We start from the raw sequence: 26,127 nt of genomic DNA on the forward strand, positions 1-26,127 counted from the left end.
GGTTTCCTCAAGAAACTGTTGAGCCCCAGTTCAAGCAGACATATAGGATCAAATACATTCTGGCAATTGTGATCCAGTCTTTATATGATCAAATACATTCTGGCAATTGTGATCCAGTCTTTATATGATCAAATACATTCTGGCAATTGTGATCCAGTCTTTATATGATCAAATACATTCTGGCAATTGTGATCCAGTCTTTATATGATCAAATACATTCTGGCAATTGTGATCCAGTCTTTATATGATCAAATACATTCTGGCAATTGTGATCCAGTCTTTATATGATCAAATACATTCTGGCAATTGTGATCCAGTCTTTTTTTTTTTCTGTGACACAGTTTACCTAGGATTACATCACTGATCATGTCCTTCCTTCCGTTTCTTTTCTAAGACAGTAGGGTCTTTCCCCTTAACCATCCACTAACTCATCCACACACAAATGCATAAAAATGTTTAACAATAAAGCATTCAACACCGATAATCAAAGAACAAAAAAAAGAAAGAAAGAAAGAAGACTAGATACTCATGTTCAACTGCAATAGCACTCTTGGTGGTTTTTGATTTCCTTAACAAATGAAGATGGTGCCATTTATTTATATAATTGGTGACTAGTTCTGTCAGCGTCATTAGAATCCGGCACTGAATAAAATAAAACAATGATTAGTCAAAGACATTTACAAGAACTACAGAGAGATTAGTATTGTTCTGTGTCAGTATCAATTTAGTAAAATAAAGAAATGAGTCATGTTTATGTGCCAATGCCTTGTGCATTCATTGTATCTATCGAAAGTATTATTTATATCTGCACTTTTCTGATGAAGGGCATTGTTAGAAAGTGCACAGAAGGCCTCAAAGTGGGTTTGGATGAAGAGGGGAGATTACTGCTATCGGGATGCTAAGTTGGGACTTGATCAATCCTGACTGGGTCAACTGGGTGAGTGGGGTTTGATGTTAAAAGACCCAAGCCCCAGTGGAGACCCCAGAAACATCACTGATGATGCATCCCTGAGCATTTGCAAGATGTATCATAGAAACCAATAACAATCTCCCCACCCCACATCCCTCTGCCTCCTTGACACACCTCCTCACTTTCCTCTCGTTTACCTTCCTGCATGAAATCCCTACATTGCTCTTCCCTTCAATGATTCACCCAGGTTTCCTCTCCCCATTAATCGATTGCTTCCTCCCAGACCTTTTTCTCTCACATCTTCTGCCCACACTGGCCCCTTGTGATATTAGATAGCCCACTGCTTTTTCTCAACCTCGTTGCTACTTCCTCTGTGAAGTGGTTGAAGTTCGGAACAGCAACCAACAATAGCAACCAGACCAAAGAGGCCCTTGGTCTACAACAGCTCTGCAACTCATTAGACCCTGTGAAACAATCCTACCTATTCCAGCATAGAAACTAGATGTAAAATGGTTGATATTAGGATGAGCAACCAGCCATGGTAACCAGGCCAAAGACATTGGTGCAGGATTCAGTCTACCGACTCATCAAACCCTGTCACACTGACCAACCTATGCCAGCACAGAAGCTACATGTTGAGGAAGAGGAGAAGGAAGATGAGGACAAGCATTTCAGAAGATTTTCTTGAAATAAAAAAATAAAAAATGATCATCACATTTGCAAAAAATAAATATCAATAAAAACAGAATGAAGAAGAGAAGAGAAATATTAAAAGAGTAATGCAATATTCTAAACTTTACCTTTAAATAAGTACCACGTCGGAAAAATATTTTCTTCAGGGGATCTAACAGAATCCGATGGAGTTCTAGGAAAATTGGAAAAGACAAAAAAAAAATGATAGATATCAGAAAGAAAGTAGAGATTTACAATAACTTATCACTGAAAATATAAAATTTTTAGATAATTTCTTCCTTGAATTAAAAAGTTTGCAGGTGTAGCTTTAGTAAAAATCTACTTCGAGCACAGGCTATGCCTGCTCTAATAATCAATGGTGACTTCATCAATTAATATTCTACAACGGTTGATAATATACAAGAAAATGAGCTACAATGAATCACCCCATCCCAAAGTGCATATGCATGGGATCAGGGACCACAAGTGGCCTTGTTTTCCCACTGAAACTCCAAACATGAACTCTACCCCACAACAGCAAATGACAACCACAGCTACAGTGTTCAAGCTTCACTACAGCTGACTGTCTGACATAGTGAACTTGCTGGTTGGAGCTGGTTCATCCCAGCCCACAGGAATGCCACAACAAGCACAAGTATTGGATGAGATGCCTTGCAATAACTGTTTCAGCTCTTTGCGTTCAGAGTTCAAATCCCACCATGACCTACCCAATCAACTGAGATGCAAACATTGAGACCAAATCTCCAGTTTGATAGGTTACCACTTATGTCCCCCAACACCACCAGTGTCAAAGACCCTATAAAGGGTCGTGGGCACCACTCTTCCTGCCTGATTAAAAGATTAAAAAATTTTTAATGATTACCAAGAACTAAGTAAAAACTACTTTCATTAGTTTCAGCTGAGAAAATAGACAAGTTGTCATTGCGTTTTAAAACACACAGAATATAAGGATCGTTTCGGTTGATGCCAAAGATTTGGAAATTTTAAGATCAAGTAAAAATTTTCAAACTTGGAATGCTGATGTAAATTTTCACACTGAATCTGAATTTGGGATTCATTTATTCACAGAAAAATTTCGAAAAATGTTACAGAGTTTCAAAGTTTGCTAACTTTTAATCCAAGCAGATAACAGGAATTGGAAGAAGAAAATCTTTTGTAGGATAACTGTCACAAAATGACATATGATAGATACAACACAGGCAGAAAATGATATCACTCATCAAAACTTGTGGTGGTTGCAGTGGTGAAAGTGTCACAGTTGCACAAGTTCCATGTCTTTCTTACAATGGAAACAAAGGCTGACTATAGCTTTTCTGTGGAAACAAACATCAAAGTGAGATGCATGGTCGGGAATAAAACTGAAGAAATATGAAATCTCCTCAAAATATAATATATTAAATCAGTGTATCTTGGATAAAAATATACCTATATAAGGTTTAAATATCCTCATTGTGATTATATATGTGTGTGTGTGTGTGTGTGTGACATACATATACATGACAGGCTCTTTTCAGTTTCTGTCAGCCAAATCTACTCATAATGCTTTGGTTGACCCAGGGCTATAGTAGAAAACACCCAAGTTGTGCCAAGCAGTAAGACTGGACACAGAGCCATTATTTGATAAGAGAATATAAAAGTTCATAAATTACAAGAGTAATCAGAGCAATTAATAATTATTCCACGTACATATACATACATACCTATATCCAGGCCTATTCCCCATTTTTTTAAGGAGGGAGCAGCCACAACAAGACACACACCAGGCATTCCATTCATTTCTCAGTCTTATGCTCGGGTCAAGGCATCATCATCATAGAATGCAATCCTCAATAGCAGCAGCAGCAGGGCCAGACAGCATATGTTGGTTTATCCCCACCACATCATGCTGTTTCCACACCCCTTTGAGCAACATCAAATTTACTTTAGGCGTAGGAGTGGTGGTGTGGTAAGTAGCTTGCTTACCAACCACATGGTACCGGGTTCAGTCCCACTGCGTGGCATCTTGGGCAAATGTCTTCTACTATCGCCTCGGGCCAACCAAAGCCTTGTGAGTGGATTTGGTAGACAGAAACTGAAAGAAGCCCGTCGTATCTATGTATATATATATATGTGTGTGTGTGTGTGTGTGTGTGTGTGTATATTTGTGTGTCTGTGTTTGTCCCCCCAACATCGTTTGACAACCGATGCTGGTGTGTTTACGTCTCTGTAACTTAGCGGTTCGGCAAAAGAGACCGATAGAATAAGTACTAAGCTTCTAAAGAATAAGTCCTGGGGTCGATTTGCTCGACTAAAGGTGGTGCTCCAGCATGGCCACAGTCAAAAGACTGAAACAAGTAAAAGAGATCCGTCCATAAACACTCTCCAATCTTTCCTATCACTTATAAACTCTCTTTCCCCTCTCATTCCAACACCTCTAACCAACAAAGATTTCCTCACTCCATCCATCCATCCACACAAACCGAGGTCTACCTCTGGTTCTGTTGCCTACCACCTCTGCCTTCATCACCCTTCTTACCTTCCACGCTTCATCCATCCTCTCCACGTGGCCAAACCACCTCAACATTCATCTATCCATTCTGGGTATTAAATTTTCTCTCATTCCTCATCCTGTCCATCCATGTCACACCAACAAAGAAGACAAGGGGGTGGGAGGTTAGCACCTAATCTCACCCTAGTACTAGGGTCTTTCACGTGAGGTTAGAAAATATTTAATAAAAGCTATTAAAATTCATATTCTATTAATTCAACATTTCACTATTTAATCACTTGGGTCTCAATGCATGTTATTTTATATTCATATTTAATTTATTCTTTTCATTACATTGCTAATATTGAATAGTATTTTTTTCCCCCTTTTGCTGTTGTTCATCGATCATTTGACTGGAATCTCTAAATAACTTTTTTCTCATTTTGTTGTTCTTTGTAAATATTATTGGATTTGTTACTTTTGATATATCTGGGTTGCATGAGATTACGAAGGGAAATAACTCGACAGTTTTTAAAAGAGTTAAGTATCTTCCCCAACAACATTGTTTATCAGTGTCCAAACGATATAACCCATTTATAGTTCTCATCATTAGAAAATATTTTAATAATAATAATAAATGCCCTGCTGCAGTACAAGGCAATGGCTCTCATGGTTTCTGATCATAACTGATTGGAAGTGTTATCATGTACATATTTTGTCTTGGTATAAAAGATGGTCTACAGCAAATATTCTACTCAATATCACAGATTTGCTTGTCAGTTGTTTGACCGTAACAAGTTCAGCACGTCCCTTGGTGGCTGATGATATGCACATCATTGATTACGAGCAGAAGTAGTGGGGGTGCATCATAGACATGTGTTGAGAGGAATTCTTTAGGGTGTAAATGATTCACCTCTGGAAACACGGGTGTTTCGTTCAACATCCTTATTCAGGGGACTCTTGAGTGGGATGGGCTACTTGATGTGAAGAAAATTCTAACATGCTGTTTACTTTGATGTGAAATCACCATGTCATGCACACATGGTTGTGATGCATGTGCTTGGCGTACTCTTATCAGACGGGTAGTCATGATGGGTATAATGGGCTTCATATATTTTACCCCAGTGTGACTCTGATGGTATGCCCTGCTATTTCATTCAATAATAATAGTAATAATAATCATGCCCTGATGCAGTACCAGTGGCTCATGGCTTCTGACCGTAACAGATTGGAAGTATCACCATGCGTATGTTTTGTCTTGCAGTAAATGATGGGCTACAGCAAATATTCTGCTCAATACTACGGATTTGCTTGTGAGCGGCTTGACCATAACTAGTTGAGCGAGTCCCTGAGTGAGTGACAATATGTGCATCTCTGATCATGAGCAGGGGCAACGGTGCAGCATTGTAGCCATGTGCTGAGAGGGATTCTTTGAGGCTTGAATAATTCACTTTTGGAAACATGGGTGTTTCGCTCATCATTCTGAAACAACCCTTATTCTGGAACCTTTTTAGTGTTCTAACTGGACCCAAACTGCAAGGTCATGTGTTGTTTATCTTGATATGGGATCTCTATGCATCACAACCATGTACCATATAGTTGTGATAAAATAATAACATTAACAATGGAAGATATAGGGAGATCACCAATAAAAAGTTCTCATCCAATTTCAATCAAAGTGATTTACATATCACCATGAATTCAAAAAGCAGTTATCTTTTTATTCCGTTCCAGAGTTCAGAATTAGCTCTTTCATGTTGACAATCTTGTCATTCTCTATTTCTGTCCCTTTTTCAGGATAATTAAAATATAATAAATGTATTATTAATAAAACATAAATCATATTAACTACATTTTAAAAACCATACTTACCTGAAAATGTGTGTATTCGGATGTGTGGAATCAATTTAAAAATGGACTGATTAAAATGAAATCCATCCCAGGTATCAAGGAACTGGCACAGAAAATATTCAATAGCTGGGGTGCCTTCCTGATTGGGGTAGAAATAAAATATAAATGAATTAGTTCATTTATCCTTCATGCTAAAATAATTCTGTAAGAAAAACGAGGTAAAAAAAAAAAAAATGTTCTTATGTCTAAAACCACTTTCTCTCTAATTCTAATTTTAGTACAAGGCCAGGAATTTTGAAGGGAGGAGGTAAGACTAAAACAAGAATAAAAGATAAAATTTGAGGCTGAGGATTTTTAGCACATTTGAAAATTTTATGTAAGTAAAAGTATTTCCTTGATACACATAGGAACTGTCTGCTGGTGAAGGAAATTAGACTGTAATATCCATTAACTGTTCCTGACTAAGGAAGGTTGAGGGAGTAATCTTCAAAATGAATTCAGTCTATAGTCAAGTTCATCCTACACAGGATAGCAGGTGTTTGATGCACAGTCACAGGGGCCAGTACAGATCATGACAAACTAAGTGGGATCTTTTTTAAAACGGGGGCCACATTTTTCATTAATGTTTTACGTAGTGCTTTTGGTACCGAAAGACTTTCAAACTTCGTATACTTATCTATTTTGTGTTATAGAACAGAGAAATATTTTTGTATTCGAATTTATTTCATGTAAAAAATTGTCTTATTTCGATAATTTCAACCAATCACTGACGTCCATTCAGCCGATATACATTAAGTGCCGACTACATAAACAAACGATTCTTCGTTTTATTTGCTTTTTTCATTTTAAATTTGCTTTAACCCTAACCCTAACCCTAGGGTTAGGGTTAGGGTTAATTGTTTCAGAATCGTTTGTTTATGTAGTCGGCACTTAATGTATATCGGCTGAATGGACGTCAGTGATTGGTTGAAATTACAGAAATACGACAACTTTAACATGGAATAATTTATGGATTTCTTTTTTTTTTAAGAAGACTAAGAGAAAAAGATGTTTTATATGACACATTCTACCAGTGATCCAAGTTTCAAAGTGTTTCGTTAATGAAAAATGTGGCCCCCGTTTTAAAAAAGATCCACTAAGTGTACCCTTGTTACTACTATAGATATAAGGAGCTATGCAGATGAGATAAAGGACATTTTATTCACAGACAAATTCAGATCTTGTGCTGGTGCTTTATTACGGTTTTAGAGTGCTTCAATTTACGTAATTGTTAAGAGCAGGTACCAGATCTTCTCAAGACTTGACCTCAGTGAAAACATATTTATCTCTTCATTGCTGTCATAAAACTGAAGCTAAATATTTCTCCTTTGGAGTCCTTCAGTGTCAAAAAATCATTGACAGTTCTCACATATGTTAGTGCTGCTTGGTTAAAGAATGTTGAAAACTGTGCCAAAACTGGTCGTGAACAAAATATCCATATGCAAAAGAGGCTATGATCTGCTTTGTGGTTCTATAGACAACTGCTGCTCATGCTCTCTACTACCCTCTACGGAATATGTTAATGGACATTTGCAAAAGAAAAATTAATTATTAACAGATAACAGAGGGCAGATATATGTATAATATGAGAGCAGATATATGTATAAAAGTAGAAAAGTCTTTATTGAAGGTTTTAAACAGTGAGCAATATTTAGATGAAAATAAAGAATTCTAAAAAAAAAAAAAAATGATACTGCTATTACTTCCAACAAAAGCAACAATTCAATGTAAATAATATTTAGCAATATCTATAATAATAACGTTCTCCAATATTAAGAACTTTCATTCTTATCTACAAAAGGAAATAACCTCAAACAACAAAATAATGTACAATTATCAAAATCACAGAATATAAAAAAGGGCAAAATAAATACCTTAACACGACGCATGAACCCTGCTAACTTTGACAGAAACTCCTCCAGATAATCAGAATTTGGTACACTGTTTTCTAGAAAAGCTGAAGAAAATAAAGCACTGGGTTCAGTAAGAATAAAAATCTGAGATAAGATGGCATACATATGTACACACACACACACATATATATATATATATGTATGTATATATATATATAGATATATATATATATATATATACATATACATATATATATATATATATATATATATACACACACACACACACACATATATGTTAATGCCTATTTTGATATTAATGAAAACAATTTTACATTAACTTGATGGGTTACTTTCTACTTTTCTACAATGCAAAATTATAATTCTTAAACAAGAATACTATTGACAGAGACTTCGAAGTTTTGGCCAGTTAAGCCATTGTTGGACTATCTGACAATGGCCTATCAGCATAAACTTTGAAACCATTGTCAATAATGTTCTTGTTTATGAATTATAAATATATGTGTACAAATATATGCATGGTGTGTGTGTGTGTATATGTGTATATGTTTATGTTTACACCAGTCTATACCTAATGCTGATGTTTGTGTCATGTAATTTTGTGGTTTGAGAACTCAAGTTAAAATGATCAACTGAAATCCTTGATGGGCATGCCCCAGGATGGTCACAGCCGAAAGACAGAAACCACTGCAAACAAGAACAACGGTGAAAGACGAGACAAAAGTCTTTTTCTTCTAATTACACAGTTAAGGGACTTCAAAGAGATTCCTGTGAAGACTTACCATCATAACAAGTGTGGTAGAGCCACCAATTAAACTGGCCTGTTATGTGTCGGTTTTTGTTGTATGTGATCAGGTACTGAAGCAATGGATTATCAATCACAGAACCGATTTGAATTGGTAGCTACAAATAAAGATTAATAAAGATATTTATGAAAAGACCAAGAATCACTGTTTGACAAAACCTTGCAATCCTTAAATCTAACAACAATGAATTGGTATCACACTTTGCATCAAAACCTAAAGAATTTTACAATCACAGCATCTATAAGCTTGTTGACAAATGAAATAAGGTTCTATGAAGGAATGGTCATTATGAGAACAATTAAATATTTCTAGAAACATAAATAAAAACTTTACAATCTGACATAACTTTCATTCCAACCTGATACTTATTGGTATATAAGATATGCGACTCTTATTCTTTAAAATTGCTCTGCATCTAATGCAGCCAAAGACTAAAGAGTGAGATAAGCATAAGTCCACTAGACACAATCACAATAAGTGTTACTAGTAATAAAGAATTGAAAACAAACTGAACTACCAGGGTCTAATAACAAAAACTTATAAAAAACTGCATATGATCCGTCAGCAGTTATGAGTAGGGATCACATACCTCAGTATCACATTACCCAGTATAAAATAAAGCACACATACATTATACATGTCTTACATTATCTATTGACTGTGTTGTCTTTAAGAAACATTTGTTAAATACCTAAATCAGTATTTCTTACATAAGGGCTATTTCATCAAAATAGGAAGGAAAATAAAGACAAAAAGCTGGTCTTACTTGAATTTGATCGATATACTGAAGAAGGTCTTCGAATGTGAGTATCCTGCGGAATGAAACTGTTTCAGGAAAGTAGTCAGGCCTCACAATATCAGAAGTTGGTGCATAATCATTTACTGAAGATTGAACCTGAGGAATTAATTTACTCAGTTTGGCTTTCTTTCGAGCCTGAAAAACAAGACAATGATATCATTATTTCACTTTAAGAGAGAAGAATTTTCAATGAAAAGAACACATAGCTAAAGTTGTAACATTCCTCATAAAGTATTTATGGCAGTAGCTCTCAAGTGGGGCCTATATAAGATTTTGCTCATTAAACAAACCATGTGCAAGAAATTGGTTATACTTCTATAATACACAAAATATTTAAATTTCCTTTATAGAATTCCTAATAACATTTAATTATAAACATATAAAATGTTTTTAAACATAGTGTAGCGACAAGAAATTTGGAATTGTGTAAATGTATGAATTTCAAACATACACACACGGAGAAAATCTGCCTTTTATAGATAAGATATATATATAAATACACATGCACACACGTTAGACACACATACATAAATATGTACACACACACACACACATATATATATGCATATTAAATACATACACATCTCTGTCTCTTCCATGGTGTGTGTGTGTGTGTGTGTGTGTGTACAAAGTCAATCAAAATGGTTCAAGTAGCTACTTTTAGCTGATTGTAATATCTAAATTTGTATTTTTAAAATCCTAAGAAGGCTCATCAGTGCCTAACCACACTTGGGAACAGCCTCATTCATGGTCTCCGCTATATAAAGAAACAGATGATTGTGGTTGGAAGCCTTCAATCAAACGTGTACTAAATGAGGGTGACCTTTGATTAATCATTGCAGGAATCTCCGCATCGGTAATTCTTAACCCTGCTCCTGCCATTCCCCAACTTGGCTTAATATATTTTACTTACTTCACACAAAAATATACTCCGGATAATAATAATAATAATAATAATAATAACATAATAATCTCACTGGTAAAATGCTATTTTTAAGTTAGCATATGTTACTTAATTTCAACAGTATTCTTTTAAAATCAAAAACAGATACAAGCATTGAAGAAAAAAACGAAAAATCCTTACAGGACTTTGAACAGATTTCTGTGCTAAAGTTTTTAATTCCAGTTCCCTTCGTAGCTGAACAGCTTGGATTACCTTTTGCATTTTTGAATTTGGTGATCTATAAAAGCGCTGAAAAGTAGAATAGAGAGCACCAACAACAATAATAATAATAATAATAATAACAACAATGGTTTCAAATTTTGGCACAAGGGCATCAATTTTAGTGGAGGAGGGGGTGTTGATTACATCCACCCTAGTGGTAAGCTGGTATTTATTTTATTAATGCTGAAAGGACGAAAAGACAAAGCTGACTTTAGAGGAATTTGAACTCAAAAATTAAAGAGCAAGAGGAATTACTACTACTACTACTACTAATAATAATAATAATAAATGCCCCGATGCAATAAGAGGCAGCAGTTCTCATGGCTTCTGATGTTAACTGATTGGAAGTGTTTACATAAACAAGTTTTGTCTTGGTACAAAAAAATGGACTACAGCAAATGTTCTGTTCAATAATACCACAGATTTGCTTGTCATCTGCTTCACCATAACCAGTTGAGCATGTCCCTTAGTGGCTGACGATATGTGCATCTCTGATCAAAGCAAGAATAGTGAGGGAGCATCATAGTCATGTATTGAGAGGGATTTTTGGGGACTTGAATAATTCACCCGTGGAAACAAAGATGTTTTATTCATTAGCCTTAAACAACACTTATTCGGGGGGGGGGGGGTTGAGCAAGAGGGGCTACTCAATCTGAAGAAAATTCTAACTCCGTCCCCACCTGTAATGTCATGCACTTTTTGTTTTGATAGGAGGTCACCATTTTTGCACAAGTGGTTGTGATGTACCTGGCATACAGAAGGATAAAGAAAAGCAAGGGTAAACTAGTAAATATAGACCTATAACATGCTTACTATCCTTCAAAAAATTAACTAGCCTCGTAGAAGATGAATTGCATAGCTTCCTGGAGAAGATAAAAGGATGCAGAAAGATGTCAAAGGGCACTAAATCAGCTGTATATCGATAGCATGATGTTAAATTGATATATGAATAAGAAAGAACATACTTGTTGGTTGGATAACAAATTTGGAATGTGAAGAGACAGGAGAAATACCATTAAGCATCTTGCCTGGCATGCAAGCAATTCTGTCAGTTACCTGCCATTAAAATGATAATAAATGACAGTAATAATATCTATGTATATATATTTCAGGCCATGCTGGAGCACAGCAATGTGTGTTTGCAGCTTTGTGTAATAATACTCTCTTTATTACATAGGTAAAACCGATAGTAGAAAAAAATGGAAAAAACAAAAAAAATATTTACTTGGTATTTTGGAAGTGACAGCCCAAATTTATCAGGTTGCAGCATCTTATATTTTGTTAGTAAACCAATTAATGAAGGGACATTCCCCTGAAAAGATAAAACATCAAATGACAAAAAGATATATAATTTAGATTCATTAATATTGAGTCCAGTGTGGAATGATGGCAGCAGAAATGAAAATAAGGATCTTATAACTTATATAATGTAGATATGGGTTACTGGAGTCGACAGTTCCAGTCTATGATATGTAACAGAGTCAAGTGCCTTCACTGTAAACATAGAGCAGTGATGCTTAGAGAGTATAAACTCTGACTCTTAAGTTGGTTGACAGATATCATACTAACAACACAACCAGCAGCTTTTGTAAACCATATTAACTGTAAAGCATTCAAAGGAGTTGAATCAAGCATGGAGAAGTCAACATTAAATGATGATGATAGACAGATGGATATAGATATGCTTATTAAATACAAAATTGGAACTGTTTATGATGCTAATCTCATATATGCTGTGTTAGTGTACCAGTTCATTAATATGCTCACCCACTCTAGCACCATTTATGTAAATTAGGTCAGGCCTAGTTCAGTCAGTGCTGCACACTATTGTGTCTCAGTAAACAAGTAATCAAATCCTGACTTCGGCTTTAACAAAAGCCGAAACTAATCGATTAGTTAGCTTGATCCTTCTCACTGGCTGTCAAAAGGCCTATGATTTAATCAGGAGTCCAATTGTCATGATGATAATTTTGTTTGCTATTCTAATACATGCACACAGATAGATATGCACAAGTAGTCTTCAAGTTTGTATGTTTGATTTTTGTAGTCTTCAGTCTTTCTGAAATTCAAAGAGACAAATCTCAGGAACAACATACACACAAACATCACTAATCTAAATATTGAACTACTAAGAAAATTAGTCAAATGAACCAAACCTTAAGGACTACCTGTTCACATTTAACTGTACAAGCAGGTCAGTGTTTTGCCATGCAATTACTGGTTAAACGAATATGTGACTGAGGCATTGTTTTACAGTTGGATGCCCTTCCTGTTGCTAACCCTTATGTGATTTGCAAGTAAAGGATCGCTTATATCAAATGACTTTGAAAGAACAAAGTAACAAGCAATTTATTTACAGAAGTGACAACAACAAAGCCACTCATAGAAAATGAGTTCTGTACAGTTTGAACAATCAGATACATACTTGCATATGTGTGTGAGTGAAAGAGAGAAGAGAGAAAGTTCATGGATAAAAGGTGCATGTGAGAGAGACAGAGAGAGAGAGAGAGAGAGAAAGAGAGAGAGCGAGCATATTCAAGATTGTGTTGGATAGAAAATAGAAACTTGGCAATTTAGAACATTTTGGAAATTCCATTAATTAGTCACAGAATTTGTTTGGCAGCAGTCACATCACAAATGAATATTTTCGTTTTTACAGAACAGACAATGAGTATTAAATAACGAAAGCAATGAAACACGTTACCGTTTTTTTCCACAACAAAATCAGCTCATTGATTCGGAATAATGTAACATCAGGATATAAAGTCAGTTGATTCAAAATGTAACAGATTTCTGGGAGCTGAAGGAAGAGAAACAATTTCAAAATGTGAGCAGAAGCAATCCGTTATAAACTGTAGACTAGAATGCATTTAATACAAACCATTTTGTTATCCTCTCTGCTTCTTTAATAGAAAAAGCTTTCATTCCAAAGAATTCTTATCTAATTTAAAACTTTGCAGCATAGATTTTATATGAGAAACTTTTGTGAAGTTATGTTTCTGATATTAGCATCAAGAAATAGTTAATTACTTCCAAATTTTTGACTATTTGGAAAATTGAAAGACATAAGCAGTGTATTCTATAAGATATATGGTCATGAAAGAATTACATTTCAGATAACATGCTACTGGTTGGACGGATGGATAGGCATGGCTCTGTGCTAAGAAGTTTGCTTCCCAACCACATGATTCCAGGTTCAGTCCAACTATGTGGCACCTTGGGCAAGTATCTTGCACTAGTCTTTGGTCAAACAGAGTCCTATGAGTGGATTTGGTAGATGGAAACTGAAAGAAACCTTTCATCATTGTCATTTAAAGTACGCTTTCCACGTTGGCATGGGTTGGACGGTTTGAATGAGAACTGGGAAGCCGGGAGGCTGCACTAGACCCCGATCTGATCTGGCAAGGTTTCTATAGCTGGATGCCCTTCCTAATGCCAACCACTCTGAGTGTAGTGGGTGCTTTTATATACCACTAGCACAGGAGCTAGTTAGGTGGTACTGGCATCAGCCACACTCAAATGGTGCTTTTTGTGTGCCACCAGCATGGGTACCATGCAGGTGGCACTGGCATCAGCCATGGCTACAATTCACTCAGTCGAACAGGTCAGTCAGGCGTCACTGCTATCAGCCATGACAATGATTTCACTTGACTCAACAGATCTTCTGAAGCACAGCATATTGCCCAACGATTGAAGGGTGTTTTTAAACGGGCCAGTTACGTGACCTTGGCATCAGCCACAATTACAATCTCATTTGGTTTGCCGGGTCTTCTCAAGCACAGCAGATCTCCGAAGGTCTCAGTCACATGTCATTGCCTTTGTGAGGCCTAACGTCCGAAGGCCATGCTTCACCATCTCGTCGCATGTCTCCCTGGCTCTACCTCTACCTCAGGTTCCCTCCACTGTTAGGGTGTGACACTTCTTCACACAGCTGTCCTTATCCATACGCATCACATGACCATACTAGTGCAAGTTGTCTCTCTTGCACACCACATCTGATGCTTCTTATGTCCAACTTCTCCCACGGTACTTACACTCTGTCATGTATATACACTGACATTACACATCTAGCAGAGCATACTAGATTCATGTCTTTGAAGCCTACATATGTCCTCAGCAGTCACAGCCCATGTTTCCCTGTCAAGTAGCATGGCCTTTCGCACACAGGCATCATACAGTTTACAGCTATAACTTGAAAATCCACCGGCCTAATGGTTTCCCTTCATGGCAGAATTAATAGTCAAGACTATTTAAGCATTTTATCTGATCAAATTCATCCTATGTTTGCAGAACTGTTTCCAGAGGGAAACACAATCTTTCAGGATGATAATGCACCAATTAACACAGCTATAGTTGTTACTGAATGGCACGAGGAACATCCAAATGAAGTAAAAAAAAACATCTTATCTGGCCACCACAGTCCCCAGATCTCAATATTATTGAACATTTATGGTGCATTTTTAGAAAAACAAGTAAGGAGTCGATATCCTCCACCATCATAACTACAAAAACTGGAGACTGTTTTAGCTGAAGAATGGACAAAAATTCCTTTAGAAACAATTAAAATTTTGTACGAGTCCATACCTCACAGAATTCAAGCTGTAATTACTGCCAAAGGCAGCCCTTACCCCATATTAAAATAAATTTGTTAGAAATTTTAAGGTGTCTCAATTATTTTGTCAACCCCTGTATATACAAATAGTGTAAGAATCATTTGCTGGGAGGTCACGACAAAGAATATGTAAGATTAAATATAGTTATGAATGAAAAGCAGCACATGTGTTGTAAACATCAACTGCAAATACCCAATTGCTTTGCTTCTTCGCCAGTTTGCTGCATTGCAGAACATTGGGGGTGAACCCCACATAGCATGCATCCACACTCACATATATGTATATGTACACATACGATGGAATTTCCCATTGTAAATGAGAGATGTGAGTTTTGTAACTTACTGAACAACCGGCTCAGATGATGTGTTTATAGTGATTTGATATTTGTGCTGTACATTACCTCATTCATTTCAAATAAACATTGCCTTATACAGGTGCAAGGTGTGTCACACATCAGATGACAAGACATATAGATATCATGTTACTGATCAATTGTAAGAAGTAAGAGATAATGTACAAATGTAGGCATGGCAATAAATCTCTGCTAAAGAATTTGCACCAACTACAAGCCAGATAACATCAGAAAATAAGGTTAGCAGTTCTGGCAATTTTATCAGAGATAAACCGTATAGAGAAACCAAAGGAGAATTAGTAGAATACTTACAATATCATAATTTCTGAGAAGATAAAAGAACACATTGTACACGGCATGAAGCTTATCATAGGCATCCATGTATGGCATGACAAGTACAATCCAGTGAAATACTAATTTCTGAAATATTAAAAGAGAAACATGATTAATTTACACATTTAATTTTGTAAAGGAAATCAAACAGAGATATGCAATGTGCAATAAAATTGATCTTACAATTTCATGGCCTATTGGTGTGTTTACATCAACATTATCTGAGGAGAATTTCTCCGCTCAAGAAACTTTGGGCAGCATATTGTCTTTTCTATGTTCGAGTGTACACAAACATATTAAATTAGTCTGGCTGGGTGGTAAGAAGTTTGCTTCATAACCACACAGTTCTAGGTTCAATCCCACTCTGTGGCACCTTGGGCAAATGTTTTCTACTACAGCCCTGGGGTGACCAAAGTCTGGTAAGTGGATTTTGTAGATGGAAACTGAAAGAAGCCCACTGTGCGCATGTGTCTTGTGTATGTCCCTCAATAATGCTTAACAATCAATGGTTGTTTATATCACCATAACTTAGCAGTTCGGCAAAAGAAACCAACATATTAAATACCAGGATTTTAAAAAAATAAACACTGGCAATGATTTGTTCAACTAACACACTTCAAGGCAGGGTCCAAATGTGACCAATCTAATGATTGAAACATGATCAAAGATAACTGTATTTCATTCAATGTCGCTTACTCTGGCTCTGGTTGTCAAACAGTGGTGGGGTACAAGCAGAGACTCAAAAAGACACACACACACACATGTATATATCTTATAGCAGAAGACACCTGCTCAAGGTATCACATGGTATGACTGAACCCACATAGTAGGACTGGGAAGCAAACTTCTTACTATATAACCAAGTCTACACCTATGAATGTGGAAGTATCATCTGTTAGGTGTATCACATTAACTTGCAAAGCACAACACTCAATCTTTTGTAATAGAGCCAAATGGATTTGTTTCAACATGATGTACAATGATAAAACGTTTTTATACACTCACCGTGAATGATGTATTAGCTTTTTCTGAAATAGCGTGATGATTTATACATGATAGAAGTCTGATGGCTGCTCTTTGTGGGAAAGTTGTTTGTGGGATACAACATCGAATGAGATCACAACTGATTTGACTTCCTTATAAGCAAAATAAAAAAATTAAAGAAAATTAAAATGAAACAAGAATAAACTGTGTGTGTGTGTGTGTATAAATTATATTAGAGCTAAATTTTAGAGTTTGCATAAAGGGAAAAGAAAACACAATATCCCATCCAACAATAAAGTATTTTGCACATCAATGCGCAACAGAACTCGGTCCTCTGTCATCTCTTTTGTAAGGCTCAGCATTTTGAGACCAGCCTTCAGTACTTAAAGAATGAAACATTAAACCTGCAGAGAAAAACAAAGGAAAAAAACAAAAAAAGGGAGCATCAATAGGTCTCACCATATCGTAGACTTGCAGCAACATTAACCAGTTCTAGAATATGTTCATGTGATAAACCTACAGCTTGTGCACAGACTTTTACATTAACAAGGCAGGTTTTCAGCTTCCCTCTTGGTTTCTTGTCTGAACTTTCTGTAAAGAGAAGGACACAATCACACAGATGTAATATTAGATTTCAGTCAGTTTATTTTTTTTGATCCTCACAAATGTTAATGACTAAAAGATAGAAGAATGTTATACATTTTGGTCATTCTTAAAAATCATTTACTTTAGCTTCAATGTTTCCAGTAGAGAGAATTGGAACAGGTGAAACCAATCGTGAGTGCTGCGATATCACAGTTTGGGAGACATATACACATGGATATATTGCCAGCGTTGATTTTCTTCTGTTCATGGCGGAAGTGGTGGGGAAGTAAACTCTTTACTCACACCACCATGTCTGTACAGCAAATGCGTGTATAAATACAGAAAATCTAAACTGATAATAGTTGTGTAACCCAGGTCAGCCCTAACTAAGCGAAGCTATAAAGAAAAGGCAGGCAAACCAGCCATGACCCTTCCATGAATTTCCTTCATAGAGCACACTTAGGACCACATCATCCAAAGTGTTCTCTTCTGAGATGGTAAGATGTCACCTACAGGGAATTTAGAAACTATTTCTAGTAAGTTAAATAATCATGTAGATAATCCCACATAGGCTAACTGACACACAAAGCTGATGATACCAGAATATCATAGAAAAATACTCCAATGTATAAGCATTGCTCTAAAGAGATTTCATTTGTTATCATTTAGAAGAAGAGAAACAGAGAAATGTATGATGTACTGGTTTCAAATTTTAGCACAAGGCCAGCAACTTCAGGGACAAGGTAAGTTGTTTACATCAATCCTAGCACTGAAATAGTACTTGTTTTATCCATCCCAAAAGGATGAAGGATAAAGTAGATCTCAATGAATTTGAACTTAGAACAAATATGGACAATATGCCACTAAGAATTTTACCTGGCATACTAACAAATGTGCTAGTTCACTGCAGTAAAGGAATGTATAATGTGTTGACTACAAATCCAATGCAGTGTTTTAACTTGTATCAAGAATGTATGTGTTTATACATACACACACGTGTGTATGTGTATGCGTCTCCTCTGATATGTTCAGACTATATGAAGTCTTTATTGAGACCTGCCAAAAGCTAGTGAGAAGATCTGGCAAGGATGGCTGTGACTATCTGGTCACTGTGTGTGCCACCCTCAACTGGAAGCATCCAAATTAGTCTCGTGGAACCCATTTCAAGGTGATGTAAGAAGAAGAGAACATCATCACGCTTACAGAGACAACTTGGCTGCAGACACTGACCTGGAATGAATTCAGCACCTCAAGGCTGTGATGTTGGACTGAGAAGTGAGAGAGGATGGACTTGGTTGCTGCAGCCTGGGTTGGAACCCGGTTTTAAGAATGATAATAAGTGCAATCCTGATCAAGCAGACCTATTTACAATGTCACAATCTTAAGGGTATATGCTTTATAAGAGATTTGGTTTCTATTTCCTGAATGTCAAATAACTCTGCTAGAAGATAAAAAGCTGAAGCTGCAGAGCATGTAAATGTTGTAACATGACCATTCCATCAACGAACCAATTCCTTCATCAAGGTGGCAGAATCATTAGCATGCTGGAGAAAATGCTTAATGGCATTTTGTCCAGCCTTACACTGAGTTCAAAGTCCACCAAAGTCAACTTTGCCTCTCTTCCTTTTGGGGTTGATGAAATATGTACCAGCCGGGTACCAGGATTTCTGGCTTTGTACTTATAGTAGAAATGATTATTATTTTCCATTGCAGATCTTAGGTAATGCATGAGTGACACATTGTTTCTGTGACAGAAATTGGTGGCAATAAATCACAGTGAGGTGCTGAATGAATGTTAATCTCTGCAATGAAAACAACTCTTGGAAGCAGTTTTCCATCAGCCATTAACATCATTGTATTTCCTTTCCATCATTTCAAATGTGGCAAGATTCTAGCGCTTGATAGGGTTGAAAGAAATTATCATTTCCCTGTAGCAATTTTTCTTTACAGAAGGCTGTAAAACTAAATGTTACCATCTTCTGATTCCAACAAGTCTCATTTCATGCAACCAGTAGCAAAACACCACATGATCAAAGATGTAAGAGGTCAGGACCCTCAACATCAAATCGACTGAATATGCTATGTATCATACCACTGGCGTCTTCTATATTCTTCTTATCACATCCATTAATTACCCATTCGATAGATCACTTGTAAAAGGTTGAAGACCACATATATGTTTTTGTCTGTCCTTGTTTGTTCCCTCTATGTATCCTATTATTAGGAATAAAAAGAAAATCTTCTATATCCTTCTTATTACACTTAATCATTCTCTAGTTTAGATGTCTTCTTAGTTTTATCCTCTTTTCCTGCCATTAACCTGAATTTCAACGGCAGAATATAGATTCCTTGCAGGAACATCTCATCGTTCTTCTATTCTCTTCATCTACCTTTGGCATCTAATTGCAGCCTACGATTTCTTGGTGTCTCTCCTACATCCTAACTTGAAGCTAGATCATCACCTAGTTGACTCATGTCTCACCCACCTCACACTGGCGTAATGACAACGAAACGTAATAACTGAAAACGACACAGTTAAGCAGAAGACTATGTTTCTGTCAAGTGGCAGGGAAGACGGGTCCGAGAAGTCCACAATATCAGGAATTTGGACTAGATTTAAAAGGAATGAAGTAATACTAGGTATTGTGTACCAATATCTATCTGAGAACTTGTTCTTAAGAAAAATTGACAAATCACGAAACACTGAAATTATATTTAAGTCATTCTGATGGCGGAGATTTATATGGACCTCCGCACAGGTTGGAATTTCTCCGTTTTGATGGGGAATTTTCCAATTTTTTTTTTCACCACGGTCTTCGAAATGGACAGCATTTTGTTTTAAGGAAAGCAATTTTTAAAAATCTCTTTTGTCTGAAAATATTACAATTTTTTTGTTTCTTTCATTAATCGAAAATACTTTGCCTGTGGTTTTTATGAGCGAAGTGTCAAAGAAAAAAAAAAAATGAAAAAAAGCCAAAACCAGTCCGGAGGGAATGATATAGGGGTGAGGCGGTAAAAAAGAAACAAATTTTCAAAAATGTTTTTATAAAAGCATGCCTACAATCATTCTGAAGGCCATGGTGGAAAAAAAATGGAAAAAATTCCGTTCAAAACGAAGAAAATCAAACTTAGGTGGGCGTCAGATTACCGCCATGATTATCAAAATACAACCAGCTGGGAATACGATATCACAACAATACGATTTTAGTTTCGAAACTTTCACTTCCTTTTCATATGAAATAAATAGTTTAAAATAAAACGGAAAAGAATTCTCAATAAAACACAAACAAACAGGGCAACACCTTTTCCATTTTATCTGCTGGGGCCACGAGAAATGTTTCTCAATAAATATATATAGACAAGAGAAACATTTAAGATCTGCCAACCTACACACACAACACAAAAATGAAAAAATACCTTTTGGCAACATAAAGTCACAGGGTGTCATGCATACCTGTTTACATTTTACTTGTTTTAACCAACAAACAAACCTCGAAAAAACAATTTAACGGCGAAGAAAGAACAAATGTGAATCGTTGACGTTTGACGAAGTTGAAGCGGGAGAATATAAGAGTTCCAGACAGAAAGAAGACATCAACAAAAATAGGAGGAAATAATAATAAAACATACCATCGCAAATGTAATCAATATTGCTTTCCAATGAATCCAACATTTTTTCCAGTGACGTCTTCTTTGACGATGAAGAAGGTGACGAAGTAATGTCAACAGCCATTTCAAATATTTGTAAATAAACGGAGAAAGGAAAATTTAAATCTCCCGGTTGAACACGTGACTTATATCACTCACTGACTGTGTAGGTCAAAGTAGTTGTATATTCTTCGACACATTTGCGTATTCACATTTCGTATTATCCTCGAAATTGCTGTTGTTAGGAGTAGGATTTTATTGTTAAATACTTCAAAAATTTTATTTTATTTTTTAGAAGTACGGTGGGTTTGTTTATGTATAAGATAAATTTTACTTGTAAATATAAAAAACTTATAGTCGTGTATATGTGCGCGCGTGTGTAACCATAGGAGTTTGTTTTGGTAAAACTAGCTCGTCAAACGAGCTAACGAAGCATCTCTCTGCAATGTACAGTCTATGTCTTAGACTCATGGGTAACCTGAGGCCCACGGGACTTTTTAAATGGCATGTCTAACGAAAATTCACCTTCAATTTTGTGAATAGTGCGGCCCGCTTAAGATGTAGGCTTTATGTAGTCGTTCAACTCGCTAGAAATAGCAGCCAAATCGTTCACAAATTACATTATACTGTCTCATTAAAGGTCCCGTTAAAGAATATGTTCTTCAGCGCATCGGCATAGGGAAAAAGACGAGACAGTAACAGCTCGAATAGCTTTTATTTCAGTTCTATTCGATCGGTACTAATTAGGAGTGAGAGCGGTTTACCGTAAGGGCTTAGTTTGCATGGGAAAAAAATACAAATACTACTTTAAATTGTGGACAACTTACGCTATCCTTATTTGCGGCTCAACAGATCATATCTAGAGATATGATCTGGATGACCCGATGCGGTTTGACCAGGACTACGCTGGCATATAAGAGAAATCTAGTCGATCCTTGTGAGACTGTTGAAATCGTCCGAACAGGTTTGCGAAGCTTTTTCACCCTCCTCTCCTGTTTGATAAGCCCACACAGTCACAGATCCAGTTCCAACCTCCTACTAGCACTAAAGAGCCAGATGCTCCAAGAAAGGTTTGCGGACGCCTAAAGAAATCCGGTCGTCCTGCTCTTGTCTGGGCATAGACGGCAAATAGGCCTGAAAGTATGCCCTTCGCTGCCTGTCACGTCCAGTACCACCTACACATGATTAATTACTAATTCAATATGCAATTGTAATATATAAAAAATAAATGTACTTAAAATGTATATTTTTTTCCATATTAACTAAGCTCTTACTCCTAATTAGTACCGATCGAGGAGATCTGAAATAAAAGCTTCTTCAGCAGTGACCGTCCCGTCTCTTTTCCTATGCCAATGCGCTGAAGAACATATTCTTTAATGCGACCTTCTGTGAGACAATATAATGTAATTTGGGAACGATTTGGCTGCTATTTCTTATTTCTTTATTGCCCACGAGGGGACAAACAAGGATTAAGTCGATTACATCGATCCTCAGTGCGTAACTGGTACTTAATTTATCAACCCCGAAAGGATGAACGGCAAAGTCGACCTCAGCGGAATTTTAACTCAACGTAACGGCAGACGAAATACCGCTAAGCATTTCGCCCAGCTTGCTAACATTTCTGCCAGTTTGCTGCCTTAATTTGGCTGCTATTTCTAGCAAGTTAAACGTCTACGCAGAGTCTACGTCGTAGACCAGGCATACACAACCTTTTCGAGAAGCAGGCAGCACTGTCACTAAATTGAAGATAAATTTTCCTTAGACATGCCATTTAAAAAGCCCCCTGAGCCTCAGGTTAATCATTAATCTGAGACGTAGACTGTCGTTGTAGAGATGCTTCGTTGGCTTGTTTGACGCGCTAGTTTTTACCTAAACAAACTAATACGGCTCATAACACGCGCACACAAATGCAATCACACATACACAACGCATATATGCACGAGCATAAAATTTTATATTTACAAATAAAATTTATCTTATGCCCAAACAAAACCCACAAGTCTTCTAAAACTAAAGTAAAGTTTTTGAAATATCTGACAATAAAATCCCGAGCTTGTGTACTCCTAAAATCAGCAATTCCGTGACTAATACGAAATGTGAATACGCAAATGTGTCGAAGAATATACATTCTACTTTGACTTACACAGTCAGTGAGTGATATAAGTCACGTGTTCAGCCGGGAAATTTAAATTTTCCTTTCTCCGTTTATTTACAAATATTTGAGATGGCTGTTAATATTCCTTCGTCACCTTCTTCATCGTCAAAGAAGACGTCACTGGAAAAAATGTTGGAATCATTGGAAAGCAATATTGATTACATATGTGATGGTATGTTTTTATTGTTTTCTGCTTTGTTGTTGTTTTCTGTATGGAATTCTTCAATTCTCTTTCTCCAACCTCATTGAAAACATCTTCAAAGATCCACATTTTTTTCTTTCTTCTGTGTTTATTTCCTTGTGACGTTTGTTTGTTGACTGAAACAGGTAAAAGTTGAAAAGGTATACATGACACTCTGTGACTTTTTTGCTGCTCCAAGCCATTTACGTGCTCTGTGTCTCGTGTGTATAGATAAACATTGTTTTTTTCTTGTTTATATATCTTTGAGAAACATTTCTCATTGTCCCAGTAGACAAAATGGAAAAGGCGTTTATGTGTTTATTCGTGTTTTATTGAGAATTTTTTCCAGTTTTGTTTTAAACCATATCTTTCATATGGAAAGGAAGTGTTTCCAAACAAAAATCATATTGTGATATCATGACGGTAAACGAACAGTGACAAAGTTGAATTTTCTCCGTTTTGACGAGGAAATTTCCAATTTTTCTTTACGCCACAGCCTTCGAAATGATGGTGGACATCTTTTTCTGAGAAAAGATTTTTGAAAATTTATACTTTTTTGTTTCCCCTCCCTGTCCTGAAAGGTGTGTGATTTAGGGGAGATTTGGCTGTTCTTTGTAGCACATCTCACGACCACCTTCCTTGTTTCACATTACTGTGAACCCGAACTAAACGAGGTCGTGTGTCTAAGAAAAAGCATATTAACTAACAAAAGTATGTTATTAGAATAAATGCGCAATACTGCTTTAAACACCCCCATGTAGCCCCTTATAACTTTTTTTCTATCTTTTGGAATCATCAGAAAATGTTTGCGGGTCCAGATGGAGAATATGTAATCGGAACCTCCCCCCCACACACACACACCTTTTTGCGAATGTGTTCTACACACGAGAAGTCATACGACTCTCTTTTTTCTTTTTGTTAAGGTAAGCTAGCAGAACCATTAACATGCCAGGCAAAATGTTTCATCTGCTTTTACATTTTGAATTCAAATTCCATCGAGGTCTACTTTACCTTCCATCCTTTTGGGGGGGGGGGATAAAACAAGTACCAGTTGAGTACGGGGTTTGATTTAAACAACTTATCCCCTCTCTGAGGTTGCTGGCCTTGAGCTGAAATTTGAAAACAATACATCCTACATTCCTCTGTTTCTCTTCTTCTAAATGATAACGAATGAAATCTCTTTAGAGCAATGCTTATACATTGGAGTATTTTTCTATGATATTCTGGTATTATCAGCTTTGTGTGTCAGTTAGCCTATGTGGGATTATCTACATGATTATTTAACTTACTAGAAATAGTTTCTAAATTCCCTGTAGGTGACATCTTACCATCTCAGAAGAGAACACTTTGGATGATGTGGTCCTAAGTGTGCTCTATGAAGAAAATTCATGGAAGGGTCATGGCTGGTTTGCCTGCCTTTTCTTTATAGCTTCGCTTAGTTAGGGCTGACCTGGGTTACACAACTATTATCAGTTTAGATTTTCTATATTTATACATGCATTTGCTGTACAGACATGGTGGTGTGAGTAAAGAGTTTACTTCCCCACCACTTCCGCCATGAACAGAAGAAAATCAACGCTGGCAATATATCCATGTGTATATGTCTCCCAAACTGTGATATCGCAGCACTCACGATTGGTTTCACCTGTTCCAATTCTCTCTACTGGAAATATTGAAGCTAAAGTAAATGATTTTTAAGAATGACCAAAATGTATAACATTCTTCTAGTTTTTAGTTATTAACATTTGTGAGGATCAAAAAAATAAACTGACTGAAATCTAATATTACATCTGTGTGATTGTGTCCTTCTCTTTACAGAAAGTTCGGACAAGAAACCAAGAGGGAAGCTGAAAACCTGCCTTGTTAATGTAAAAGTCTGTGCACAAGCTGTAGGTTTATCACATGAACATATTCTAGGACTGGTTAATGTTGCTGCAAGTCTACGATATGGTGAGACCTATTGATGCTCCCTTTTTTTTTGTTTTTTCCTTTATTTTTCTCTGCAGGTTTAATGTTTCATTCTTTAAGTACTGAAGGCTGGTCTCAAAATGCTGAGCCTTACAAAAGAGATGACAGAGGACCGAGTTCTGTTGCGCATTGATGTGCAAAATACCTTATTGTTGGATGGGATATTGTGTTTTCTTTTCCCTTTATGCAAACTCTAAAATTTAGCTCTAATATAATTTATACACACACACACACACACACAGTTTATTCTTGTTTCATTTTAATTTTCTTTAATTTTTTTATTTTCCTTATTAGGAAGTCAAATCAGTTGTGATCTCATTCGATGTTGTATCCCACAAACAACTTTCCCACAAAGAGCAGCCATCAGACTTCTATCATGTATAAATCATCACGCTACTTCAGAAAAAGCTAATACATCATTCACGGTGAGTGTATAAAAACGTTTTATCATTGTACATCATGTTGAAACAAATCCATTTGGCTCTATTACAAAAGATTGAGTGTTGTGCTTTGCAAGTTAATGTGATACACCTAACAGATGATACTTCCACATTCATAGGTGTAGACTTGGTTATATAGTAAGAAGTTTGCTTCCCAGTCCTACTATGTGGGTTCAGTCATGCCATGTGGTACCTTGAGCAGGTGTCTTCTGCTATAAGATATATACATGTGTGTGTGTGTGCCTTTTTGAGTCTCTGCTTGTT

At 36.4% G+C, this 26,127-nt stretch overlaps 2 protein-coding genes across 13 annotated transcripts in view; one reads left to right on the forward strand and one right to left on the reverse strand.

The window, feature by feature from the left end:
• The window catches only part of LOC106869229 (centromere protein I), a 35,570-nt gene extending 14,240 nt beyond the window's left edge, over window positions 1–21,330 (reverse strand). The window contains exons 1-13 of one of the 2 annotated variants that reach the window (XM_089358388.1): window positions 21,102–21,330; window positions 17,346–17,477; window positions 16,908–17,038; window positions 15,882–15,989; window positions 13,309–13,404; window positions 11,830–11,916; window positions 10,524–10,631; window positions 9,407–9,574; window positions 8,617–8,737; window positions 7,835–7,917; window positions 5,943–6,060; window positions 1,711–1,775; window positions 527–642 (exon numbers count right to left, since the gene is read on the reverse strand). In XM_089358388.1, the coding sequence (XP_089214514.1) occupies window positions 527–642; window positions 1,711–1,775; window positions 5,943–6,060; window positions 7,835–7,917; window positions 8,617–8,737; window positions 9,407–9,574; window positions 10,524–10,631; window positions 11,830–11,916; window positions 13,309–13,404; window positions 15,882–15,989; window positions 16,908–17,038; window positions 17,346–17,477; window positions 21,102–21,204 (1,436 nt within the window). In that variant the 5' untranslated portion in view covers window positions 21,205–21,330. The remainder of the gene's footprint in view (window positions 1–526; window positions 643–1,710; window positions 1,776–5,942; window positions 6,061–7,834; window positions 7,918–8,616; window positions 8,738–9,406; window positions 9,575–10,523; window positions 10,632–11,829; window positions 11,917–13,308; window positions 13,405–15,881; window positions 15,990–16,907; window positions 17,039–17,345; window positions 17,478–21,101) is intronic. The other variant, XM_089358389.1, reaches the window with a different exon arrangement.
• Window positions 21,331–21,480: 150 nt separating this feature from the next.
• Window positions 21,481–26,127, forward strand: part of LOC128248848 (centromere protein I-like) — a 34,886-nt gene continuing 30,239 nt past the window's right edge. For 3 of the 11 annotated variants that reach the window (XR_016243345.1, XR_016243344.1, XM_089358385.1), the window contains exons 1-3: window positions 21,481–23,446; window positions 25,274–25,405; window positions 25,718–25,848. Coding sequence is in view for 3 of the 11 variants with exons in the window: in XM_089358385.1 (XP_089214511.1) it covers window positions 23,344–23,446; window positions 25,274–25,405; window positions 25,718–25,848 (366 nt within the window). In the remaining 8 variants the exon portion in view is untranslated. Of the gene's footprint in view, window positions 23,447–24,254; window positions 24,379–25,273; window positions 25,406–25,717; window positions 25,849–26,127 lie in introns of all 11 variants that reach the window. The other 8 variants (XM_089358387.1, XR_016243343.1, XM_089358383.1 and 5 more) reach the window with 8 other exon arrangements.

The sequence above is a fragment of the Octopus bimaculoides genome, chromosome 10 (genome assembly GCF_046866305.1).
Source record: "Octopus bimaculoides isolate indiv1 chromosome 10, ASM4686630v1, whole genome shotgun sequence".
Classification (NCBI taxonomy): Eukaryota; Metazoa; Mollusca; class Cephalopoda; order Octopoda; family Octopodidae; genus Octopus; species Octopus bimaculoides.